Source organism: Barbus barbus (assembly GCF_936440315.1).
Source record: "Barbus barbus genome assembly, chromosome: 13".
Classification (NCBI taxonomy): domain Eukaryota; kingdom Metazoa; phylum Chordata; class Actinopteri; order Cypriniformes; family Cyprinidae; genus Barbus; species Barbus barbus.
The window spans coordinates 15595001-15607546 of record NC_136741.1 but is presented as its reverse complement, the minus strand read 5'-3'; the positions used below and the strand labels follow the sequence as shown (position 1 = coordinate 15607546).

The 12546-nt window shown below is 38.1% G+C and overlaps 1 protein-coding gene across 2 annotated transcripts in view; it reads right to left on the bottom strand.

The window, feature by feature from the left end:
* Positions 1 to 746: 746 nt before the first annotated feature.
* The window catches only part of LOC306879116 (tyrosine-protein kinase RYK-like), a 78875-nt gene continuing 67075 nt past the window's right edge, over positions 747 to 12546 (bottom strand). The window contains exons 13-16 of one of the 2 annotated variants that reach the window (XM_079431832.1): positions 7363 to 7472; positions 6850 to 7009; positions 3865 to 4001; positions 747 to 3166 (exon numbers count right to left, since the gene is read on the bottom strand). In XM_079431832.1, the coding sequence (XP_079287958.1) occupies positions 3055 to 3166; positions 3865 to 4001; positions 6850 to 7009; positions 7363 to 7472 (519 nt within the window). In that variant the 3' untranslated portion in view covers positions 747 to 3054. The remainder of the gene's footprint in view (positions 3167 to 3864; positions 4002 to 6849; positions 7010 to 7362; positions 7473 to 12546) is intronic. The other variant, XM_079431833.1, reaches the window with a different exon arrangement.

Below are 12546 nucleotides of genomic sequence, written 5' to 3'. Positions count from 1 at the left end.
CATGTTGGCAAACAGAGAGCGTTCATAAATACAGCAGCAAGCAGTCATTTTTGGGCCCAAGTACGTCAGATGCAAAGTGACAAGCTAAGCAAGCATGACAATGAAATTCTTATTTTTCAACAATACTATTAAAATTAATTAAATATCGAACACCAAAAATATAACAATACTAATATTCTTTCCATTTATGACACAAACACAAAAAAAACGTTTCAGCATAACATTCATATTTATGTAAAAATGAAACTTATTCTGACCTGTATTTCTTTCACTTCCTTACAAAAACTTCTTGACAAATGGGTAAAGTTTTTTGAAGGATAGTGATAAAATATAAAGTTTTAAAATTATTAAGTTAATATTTTGAGACTGAGCTGTGAGTCTTTTACCACGTCATTAAATTATTCTTATTTTTTTTTAAACAAAATTACACTGAATGGCATTTTAGTGGGTGCTTTCTGTATATCATGGTAAAAAAATATGATAGTCATTTTTTGCTCCAAAAAATAAATAAAAAATAAAATAAAAAAAGGACATTCTAATGGTTGGGGAAAAAAGTAAATTACATTACACATTTATTTTTGATGCTTGAAAACCCTTTTCCTCTTTGACCAATAACCACTGATCAACACACTAAAAGCACATCAAATATGGCAAACGTAAGCTTCATTGTATTGGTTGATGTGTTTTGTTTAACTTGGATTTCTTGTACGATCTCTTTATGAAAATTTATAAGACTGAACATTTTGGGGGAATGGACTTTTAATGAAGAGAGAAATCTCAGCTTTCGTAAAAAAAAAAAAAAGAAAAAAAAAAAAGTGTGTTTCAAAGATGAACGAAAGCCTTGAGTTTGGAATGACACGAATGTGTGTAAATAACAGATGTTTGATTCAACAATGGAGTCATTGTAGCGCGCCATTAAAATGAAATGCTACACCAGCAATAACACTGAAATTGGCATCATAGGATAGAGAATAGAAATTTTAGAACAAGCATTCAAGTGATCATCTACTTAAAACACAATTAATCATTTTTTAAAAAGCTTACTGTAAGGTAGTACCTGAAAAAAAGGTTACCACTCCCCAAAGTGCCTTCTTTTAAAATCTTACCATGGAAAAAGAAAGGAGTGATTATGAAAATACAGGTCAGTTATACAAGATACATCATTTTTTTCTTAAGAAACATTATCTAAGCTTTTATATTGCAACATTTACATCCAGAGTACACAGAGAGCAGGTCACAGATGGTGTCAGCGCGTGATGTCTGAGCATGTTGTGCTTGTCAAGTTGTACGTAGATAGGTGTGCATGCATTTATATAAGTTTAAGACACATTTATTGAACATATTTTGCCATTAGCAGAGATTAAACTGTATTGTATACAGAATAAAGCATGTCAGAACCAGGGAAAGAAAAACAATATCTCTGAATAGCGTGATAATTCTTCTAAGCCACTACTCCAATTGAAGACTAAGCATATTCAGCCTTCAAAAAAAGTGACTTTCCATTACGCCACTACATAAAACGGAAAACTTTGAGAGGTTTTACCCTCTTTATGGGTGCAACAAACCAACAGATGTTTTTTTTCTTTCTTTGCATGACATCAAAAACTATAAAAAGAATCAAGTAATCGTAGCTTTAGCACTTCTAATATTTCTTTACAATTTTATATACAAGGTGTACTTTTATATCGGAAATGCTGTGAAACGTACCATGATGCATTTAATAAAAACATTTGAAATCGCTAACTTTCAAAAAATATACTTCACAGCTAAAATTACAGTGAATAAAGATTGCACAAATATGTAGTCTGCCAGCCCACAAATGACTGATAGCCTTTTGACTGCTCTCTCAAGATAAACATTTGCACAACGTTATTACGTATTAAAAGCACAACGCTTATCTTGAAACCAGAGTAGGGGTAACTATTGCAAAATTGTTCCATTCAGAATAGTTCACAACAGCTTTGATCACTAAAATAGATGCTTGTATTAAGAGGGGGTGAAAAAGTTCGCATATATGTTTAAAACCATTCTCCAGGCCAAATCATGCATTGAAGGCAACATACACAAACACTAAAACTGAGATCCCATTTTATTTAGAGGCCTCATTTAATTGATATGTATGAATTCAGTTTACACAAAACCCTTTAAAAAAGTCAACATGCAGTGATCACAAGGATAGAAAGAAGAGCCTATAGATGGAGAACAAAGGATTTGAAAATGGTGTCTAGGCCGTACACTTCAAATATTCACAGTGACTCATGTTTCTTTTCTTGTCCATGTATTCATATGGATTTAAACATACAAGGAAGGCATTGTTCTGACACAGAACAGTCAAACATCAAAAGCTTTAGGAATTTGAAAAAAACCCTGTACCAAAGTCCAGTTTGACTTGCAGGATCCCCAACATGCTGCTTCAAACCTCCATGACCACCTCATAATTTAAGGAGGTAAAGCTTATGGTCAGCTGCAGGGCTCCACCATCTTTAGTCCCAAAACGAAAAAACTGCCTTTTTCTGAATCTAGTTTACGTACCAATTGCCGTGCTCAGGAGGAGACATTTTTTTCTGCACATTTAATGCAGCAGAGACCTGTTCTCTCTTTTTAAAACAAATAAATGCAAGACCGAATGCAGTGGAGATGAAGCTCCTCTCACTGAAGTCTTTGAAAATCTATGTACAGATTACTCTGAGCAATATTTAAAATGTCCAAAAGGAAATTACCAGACCTTTAGGTCAGTTTCTTGTCATTTCTATTATTATGAAAAAGAAAAAAAAGCTTCTTCGTGAAACAAAGAGAACAGCAGCTTCCTGTGGACACCCTAATACCAGCATTCCAAACAAGTGTGGATGATATTAATGAGAATCAAAAATAGTCCTTGATATTCACGCAGCTGTGATATACAAAAGATACTGACCTCCAAACCAAGCCACATTTCATATCGCATGAAACAAAAGCACTTTACAAAAAGGCTAGTTTTCTTATAAAGTAAGGCACTGCATTAACTTTCACTCTCTGGAATAGTGCTGTTCAACAACTCCGCTGGTTTGAGCGAGTTTAGACGTAGGCCCCTAGAGCTGCGTGGAACTCAGTGAGGCATTGGACGAGCTGTTGGAATTTTGGTCTCTCCTCCGGATCCAAGGCCCAGCAACAGGCCATCACTGCAAATCTGAAACAGAAAACATCTTTATATAAACAAAACATTTCTTTTCATCAGATCGGTCACTGATGAAGCCGTAGTAGATTGATCAAAGAAGAAAAAGCTGGTCTGATGAGACTTATTGGTCTTGATTACACTTGACAGCAGCAACCTTCGAGAACAGCTTGAGTGAAAGTTGAGATTGCCTTATCGCTCAGTTTTTATTCAGGCTTTCCAACACACAAGGCAAGCCGCAGAACACATTCATCACTTATTCTCTGGAGGGAAAGAGTGCGAAGCTGTGATCCAATGCTGATTAGCCTTTCCTGCGTTCTCTAAACTGTGTTCCGGTGAGTGCGTGTAAGACAATAAATCTTGCTGTGTTTGGATCACTCACATAGTCAACAGCGCTTGTTGCTTTGTAATTCCTGGTTGGTCCGGTCACCGTGGCTCCGGTTCCCTAGCTATTGCAGGATGCCGATAAGGTTCAGATTGTGTGGACTTGTTGTATTCGGATCAAACTATTTCATTTTCTAAAGGTTCCCTTACAAATTAATCAAGATTTAAGAAAGCTGCTGTTACTGATATTTTGGGAGCACTGCCAGTCACTCAGTAAGTCCACGAGAGGTTATTATTTTGCAAAATTAACTATACACGTCTTATTTTAAAATAAATGTTTTTCTGAAATTGATTCAAATACAGCAGTTAAATGTCTGAACCAAACTCACAGTTCATCGGGGCAGTTGATAGGTTGTGCTATTCTGTAGCCGTCCTTCAGATAGGCAGCCATCTCGAAGGGGTCGATGTCAACATAAGGAGTCTGTCCCAAGGTCATCAGTTCCCACAGAGTAACCCCAAAAGCCCACTGTAAGGAAGCAACACACAAGAGCTCAGAGCAGGCTGAGTGACACACAATGACTGAAACAGAAAGATGATCCCTCCCTTTCCACAAGTGATGAGAGCCGGACGTTATTTAGTAAACAAACAGATAGTGTTTACAGATCAGTATTTGAATGCAGAAAGATGTTCCTATTAGAATCTTCATATAGGACATATGGGAAGCTTCTTGGAGAGTTTCACAGATGATTGGGGGGGTGGGTGGGGAGTCAGTATCCAGGTATTTATAACCAAATAAGAATAAACATAAGATAACGTTTTAAAAAATGCTGTTTTTAAAGATTAATGTTCACAAAATCTTTAAGAACAATTTATTAGTGCTATTTTTATAATGTTTTTAAATCAAAACATTAATAAACATTTCAAAATATAATCCTTAGTTAATAAAAATTAGTTGATTTTAAGTTGTTTTATTATTATCCATTTATATTAATATAAAATCATATTTATTCATTTAAAACTGGTCAAATAAATAATTATCAGCGTATCTGCATCTGTCAGACTTTTAAATATCAGTGGATTCCTTAAAACAATTTAAAATGGAGACTCGTGACAAATCATGTAACTGCAGAAAAGCATGTAAATATGAGACCCTATCTGGATTTGTTTGAGCCATGCGGTCCCCGTTAAGCCATTTTAGGGCCACTGGAAGTATTCTGGAAACAAAGCATTCCAGTAACACAAAAGAAGGAAATGTGGATTCTTTCCATTGATTTTGGACACAATCACAGCTTGTTCGCGGAAACATTTAAGACGCTTCAAATCTAATAAATAAGCAGCCATGCCCATTTTACATGCATAAAGATGTTTGTTCTACATCATTAGCTATGAAACAAACTGAAGTGCAAATTAGTGTAATTACAGCTCGTTATATATAATGTTCAAGTCAATCAAGTTGATTAGATGTGTCAATAATCTTGGATATAAAAAGCAACACGACTATAAAAATCTGCATTACTTTCAGTGCAAAAGTAACTTTACAAACAGTTCTATATGTGTCTGCCCTTCAGGGAGATGTGTTGGAAAATGCTAAACAGTAAAAGTACTGTAAAAATAGTTTGCGCTTGAGGGCAACACACTTGACTGAAGAATGTGCTCCCTATTCATTAGAAGACGATCATGCCCATCTTTTCTTTCTACACATTTAAAAACAGACAGGCTTCTTTAAATATAAAAGGATGTTGTCTTCTGCACTTTAATGTGTTTTTTGTTTGTTAGTCATTGAGAGGTAAAACTGGGCAGAGATCAAAGTTGACATCCACTGGTGATCTGGCATTTTGTCTCAAGTCTCAATGGGTGGGTGGTATCCTGAACTACAGGTCCTTACGGTAAACAAATCTCCTGCGTATCCTAGTAAATGAGTAAATTTCCATACCAGCCCACTGCTCATCACCATCTCCTATTGTATTATGATAAACAACGCTTTAATAATTGTTCCTGGCATGAGGGCAGCACCAGACACTATTGTTCTGTTAGATTGAAAGGATGCAGAGGTCAGATCGCTGACAGGTTTTGGCCTGGTGTGTCATTTATGAGGCAGCCAGGAGGTTTTCAGTCCTTCCTGACTGTCTAGGGTGGGTTGTTTCCTTGGCACTTTACGAGTGAGACAGACGAGAATGTACAGTGTTGCCAGACAAACACAATTTTCTCCCCCATTCACTTATTTCAGAAATACAAAAATGCTCCATGGTTGAATTTGGTTAAAAGAATAGGTTACCCAAAAATACAAATTCAGTCCTTGTTTCCTCACTTTTATGTGGTTTTGACCCATACATTTTTTTTCAAGGGAGATATTAGGATATTTTTCATGAAACGAGACATTACTGTCCCTCCACTGAAGGTCCATTACACCAAAACCTTGGTTCTTCACAAGCGACAACAAGACATTATAAAAGTAATCAATGTAAATAGAGCGGTTTAATCCGTATTTGCTTGATGCACAAGCTTATTGGTTCTTGCATGATACACAAGAACAAAACTCACTGGTTTTCATGCATCAAGAAAGCATGTTTGAGCTTCCTTTACCATATTTGATGCGCTCCATGTATGTGCATTGATCAATATTTATAAGTGAATAAACACCTAAGTTAAATCAGTTTACCATATAAAGTGATCGTGTCTATTCAGAAGACTTCAAAGGCATGATTGAGTCATACAGTTTTTTTTTTTTTTACAATGCATTTATGAACTCTGAAGCATTAAAGTTCTGGTGTAATGGTCTTTCAATAGAGCAACAGAAAACATTCATTTGTTTCAAAGTTAAACAAAAGTCTTTGGAGTTTGGAACAACATGAGTAAATAAATGGTGGTAATTTAATTTGCGTGAACTCTCCCTTTACCTTACACTGTTGCGCATATGCAGACTTGTGAAATTCTGAAATTTGATTGTACACCTATTACATGACTATTATTCTGAATATAAACACATTAGAGAAATTCATGCGTGTGTTAACTGTGATATTGCTGAATGCAGCTGACAATACAGGCCTCAACAAGTTCATGGGCACCTGAAGCACGATTACTGTAATTATCAGCAGTAACAATGCATGATGGAGCAGACCGTATGACGTCAAGGAAGTTACGCAATTTTAAATCTGTTACCAGGATCTGGGACACAATCACGAATCTTAAAAATGATAGCGATTTTACCAGTGCCATAACAAAAAACTAAAAGGGTACAACATACTTTTATAAGCAAATCATCCATAGGAAGAGAAAAACAATACAGAGAACACCTGCTGCTGGTATGAAACAAAATATGAGAGTGCATGTTACAGTCCGTTGCAAAAAATTCATAAAGCAGGAGCGACTCTTACCACATCACTGGCACTAGAGAAGTCATTGTTAAGCAAACTCTCCAAAGCCATCCAGCGAACGGGTCGGTTCTCATTGTCCCCGAGGCAGTGGTAGTCCATGGGGAAGAGATCACGGGCCAGCGCATTGTCTGTGATCTTCACTTGCATACTGTTATCAATTCTACAAAAATAAATAAGTTAAAAAAATCAGAGACGTCTAAAAAATAAAATATATACATATGGATGATAAAGAATGCATGGAGAGAATAAAAAAAGTAAATGCTTTACGCTTAATTCAATATTTTTTTCATTTATTTGGCAATTACCAATGACAAATGCGATAATGCACATCTGATCGGTCATTATCATAACTATTGCAATAATGACTCTTTCACTGTCCATTATTAAAATTTTTTTTTTTTTTTACAGCCAATGCCAATATGTAACACTTGGTGCAGCTTTATACTGATGCGTGAAGGACAGTTGATGTAAAATGGTAATTAGTGGGAGAACATGAGGTCAAATGGCACTTACACACAGTTTCTGGCAGCCAGGTCTTTGTGAATAACCTCTCTCCGTGCCAGATAGCTCATCCCACATGAAATCTGTATTGCCATGTGGACCAGGTCTTGTTGAGAGATGGCCTGTGTGGGTAACACAAGAGAGAGAGAGAGAGAGAGAGAGAGAAAGTGGACTAAATGGTTGCGTGACCAATAAGACATTTTAAAGGTCACCCAGAGTCTAAAAAAAGTTGGATCTTTTTATTAAGAGAGGTCCAGCAAGAGAAACCAAAAGACACAAAAAGTGAGACGCATGACAAGTGGGTAAGCAGATGCTTGTGGTTACGGTTTACCTCTTGGGAAACCAGACTTGATGGAGCAACAAGTTTGGTAGGAAGAGTCTGATGTCTGATGTAAGGACAGTTACCTCACTAAACATAAACATCCTCTGCACCTAGATGCATAGCCAAACACTAACACTTTAACACTAAGACTTTAACTCTTTAGAGGGAGTGTCTCAACTGCAGGCATCCTTGTATAATCTATCTTGAGTCAGGCACAACAAGAAAACCTGGGTGCTAACTGACAAGGTCATAACATAATGAGTGGCTTTTCAGATGAACTATACACAAGGCTTTAGAAAATAATCGCAGTGTATGACAAACTCAGGTGTCAGATGAGTTCGATGGTGCATGTTCATTCCCGTTTGTTCAGTGTGAATTTGGTTACAGTGATTAGACTGAAATATTTACTCAAGAGAGAATACATGTTGAACATGTAGAAGGTAGGGATGGTCAATAAGGGTGTCTTTTTAAATCTCAACCTTTTCCTTTTAGCTGTCATGCCTTAAAAGGGATCGATTTAGACGCATAACTTCTCTGAGAGGGTGTGCTTTAGTGTGCCAGCAGTTAACAGCAAGCGTGTGTCTTTCAACATGCTAAACCCCTCTTTGAGAAGACAAGATTCCAATTTATTCCCACTTGCAAATCACTCGAGAGCAATGATTTAGTTAGAAATGCACAGATATTAAAATACTAATAAGATGATAATTATTTTATTACCAATACCTAATAAATGTATAATGTTGCAGTGTAAAAAAATAAAATGATAAAAACAAAAAGCTGTTTTAAAAATGCTACAAATGAATTTAGGCACCACATTCTTTTTTTATGTACAATATGGAAAATATTAATTTTGACTGCAAAGGTAATCTAGAAGTTAAACAGGAGAATTATACAACACTGGCTGATATACAATTGTTTAAAAGTCTATTCTCACAATGTAAAAAATGTAATATTGTGAAATATTATTAGAACTTAAATTAACTGTTTTCTGATGTGACATTTTAAATGCTAATTTATTCCTGTGATGCCAAAGCGGACTTTTTTTTAGCAGCCATTACTCCAGTCTTCAGTGCCACATGATCCTTCAGAAATCATTCTAATATGACGATTTTTTTATATTATTAATGTTGAAAACAGTTGTGCAGCTTAATATTTTTGTGGAAACTGTAATGCATTTTTTTCAGTGATCATTTATATGTAGAATAATTCAAAGGAACGCCATTTATTTGAAATAGAAAACTATCAACAAGTCTCCACTGCTATTTTTGATCAACATAATGTGTTTGTGGAACAAAAGCATAAAAAAACAACTACTCAATTCTGAATGGTCGTGTATATACACAAAATGCAACAACACCAATACATCATACATGCATAGTTTATGCAGAAAATCTATACCCTATTTATTTGATTCCTCTACATTCAAGCATTGTTTTTTATTTATTAAATGCTGGTCTATGTGCAGTACTGCACATAGAAAGCAATGTTCCACTTCCCTAGGGTGTTAACTTTTAAAAACGGGTCTCATGGTCCTTGAATACTGCTCCATTCAGTCTGTCTCTGTCAAGGTGTTTGATCAGCATCTGGTGGACAGGGTACAAGACTCTAAACCGGTCTAATAATACAGTTCTAAGACTGACTAGTCATTCAGACAGAGCCATTTTGAAAGTATGTAGTTTTACACACACATACATCTAAGATTCAGTTCAGGTGAGAGGTGAAAATTTTACATGATTTATGTTTTTCCAAAAGACGATTGTGCATTGAGGCAGGAAGTATAACAACATTGCCACAACAAGCTTGGTCTTGAAGAGAAAAAAAAATTGATGGCTTAAAGCAGCCATTTAAACATTTTAAGAATACACTGGTCTGACTGATCGAATATATGTAATCTTGTCTTTGAAGAGGGTTCAGTGGCAGCTGAATGAAAGACCGCCCGGGGATAGCATTACAAAGGCTCGATTGTGAACAGTAAACTACTGTAAAGCACCTATCATAGAAAGTTCACTCGATGTTGACAGAGGATCTACACAATGAATTCACTGTTTAGAAGAAAGCAATTACATCAGGATAATCTGAACACTCCAGGTGTTCTACTGGATGGTGTCTAATATAAACACCTGCCTCAGATTGATTTATAGCCAACGGCAGGAGGAGTCTCATTATGCTACTTAGCATTAGCTGAATTCACACTGCTCAAAAATCACTCTGTGCAAATGTCGATGCAGTTTTAAATGTTACATGTTAAATAAAACAACCAGTAAAATAAGTGTGCTGTTTTTTCAACTAAATTAATATCAGAGCAATGAAGGAATTGAAGGAAATGTAGTAAGATATTACAAGATGGCGCCGCTGATGGCAGCTATTGTGCGTTGCTCTCCAGTGTTTGTACTGTTTTTGTTTGTTTTTCCTGTTTTTTGTTTTTCAAATACGATCAGTTTTACCAGGGATGACCTGCTGAACATTCGGCAGAACACACCACAAAATCTTTTACCGGATTTTGATTTTTCGGACGTTTTGATGGACATTGTAGTTGGCAGAGCCGTAGCTCTTGTCAAACGCTACAGGAGGCGCAGGTGGGGAAAGAGAGCCGGTGCGCTTGTGAAGCTCAGACAGCGTGGATTTCGAATGCCGTTGCCTAGCATCCATCTGGCGAATCTCCGCTCTCTACCCAACAAAACGGACAAACTCCTGCTCTCCCGGACAAGGATTTTTCTAACTCTGCTGCCCTAATTTCACGCTGATCAGAGCAGATCGCGATGCAGAATCAACGGGGAAAATCGCGTGGCAGCGGGACGTGCTTTTACATCAATGAGAGGTGGTGTACAGATGTAACTGTGTTAAAGAAGATGTGCTGTTCAGATCTAGAAACGCTCTTCATTAACTGCAAGCCGTTCTATTCGCCGCGGGAGTTCTGCTCGTTCATTCTCGTGAGTGTTTACATTCCACCGCAAGAGCACGTGAGCACAGCTCTACAGAAACTCGCTGATCTGATCACAGACACAGAACAACACCACCCAGACTCTGTTTTAATCATTCTCGGGGCCTTTAATAAAGCAAATCTGCCAAAATACAGACAGCACATCACATGTCCCACCAGAGACAGTAATATAGTGGATCACTGTTACACAGCGATAAAGGACGCATATCACTCTGTTCCACGAGCAGCTTTAGGACTCTCTGATCACTGTTTGGTTCATCTTATTCCATCCTACAGGCAGAAACTTAAATCTGCAAAGCCTGTATTAAGATCTGTTAAAAAGATGGACTAATGAAACAGAGCGGGATTTACAAGCCTGTTTCTCTCTCACTGATTGGAGTGTTTTTGAAGCCGCTGCCATCGATCTGGACGAGCTCACAGAGACTGTAACATCTTATATCAGTTTCTGTGAGGATATGTGCATTCCTAACAGGACTCATCTAACCTACAACAACGACAAACCATGGTTCACTGCAAAACTCAGATAGCTCCGTCAGGCCAAAGATGATGCTTACAGAAAGGGGGATAAAGTCTTGTACAAACAGGCCAAATACACACTGGAAAAGGAGATCAGAGTGGCAAAGAGGAATTATTCTGACAAGCTAAGGAAAAAAAACACTATCCCCCAGCACTCTGGAGAATCAACAAGTAGTAGATGACTTGAACAAGTTTTATTGTCATTTGAAAAAACACCCCACACCTGCCCTGAACACCTCTCCACACAACCATTAACACCTCCAGCAACCCTCCTCTCCCTCACAGCTACAATTCAAATCAGTGACCCCCATCTTCACACAGATCTTCAACAGCTCACTGGAGCTGTGTGAAGTCCCCTCATGCTTCAAACGCTCCACCATCATCCCCGTCCCAAAGAAACCCAAAATTACTGGATTTAAATGACTACAGACCTGTGGCTCTAACGTCTGTAGCCATGAAATCATTTGAAAGACTGGTTTTGGCTTATCTGAAGGACATCACTGGTCCCTTACTGGACCCCCTGCTGTTTGCCTACAGAGCAAACAGGTCTGTGGATGATGCAGTCAACATGGGACTGCACTTCATCCTGAAGCATCTGAACAGACCAGGGACTTATGTGAGGATCCTGTTTGTGGACTTCAGCTCCGCTTTTTACACCATCATCACGGACACCCTTCAGAATAAACTATCTCAGCTCTCCGTCCCCACCTCCGTCTGTCAGTGGATCAACAGCTTCCTGACAGACAGACAGCAGTTAGTAAAGCTTGGTAAATTCACATCCGGCACTCGTACCATCAGCACTAGAGCTCCTCAGGGCTGCGTACTCTCCCCACTGCTCTTCTCCCTCTACACCAACGACTGCACATCTAAAGACCCCTCTGTCAAGCTCCTGAAGTTTGCAGATGACACCACACTGATAGGCCTCATCCAGGACGGTGACGAGTCTGCTTACAGACAGGAGGTTAAGGAGCTGGCTGTCTGGTGCAGTCTTAACAACCTGGAGCTTAATACGCTCAAAACTGTGGAGATGATCATGGACTTCAGGAGAAACCCCCCTGCTCCCCCCCACTCACCATCATGAACAGTACTGTGACTGCAGTGGAGTCGTTCAGATTCCTGGGCACCACCATCTCTCAGGAACTGAGATATTCACATAGACTCCATTGTCAGAAAGGCCCAGCAGAGGTTGTACTTCCTTCGCCAGCTGAGGAAGTTCAACCTGCCACAGGAGCTGCTGAAACAGTTCTACTCCGGCATCATTGAATCCATCCTCTGCACTTCAATAACTGTCTGGTTCAGCTCAGCTACCAAATCTGACCTCAGAAGACTACGGAGGGTAGTCTGGACTGCTGAGCGAATCATTGGTACAACCCTCCTCACTCTCCAAGAACTGTACTTATCCAGAGTGAGCAAAAGG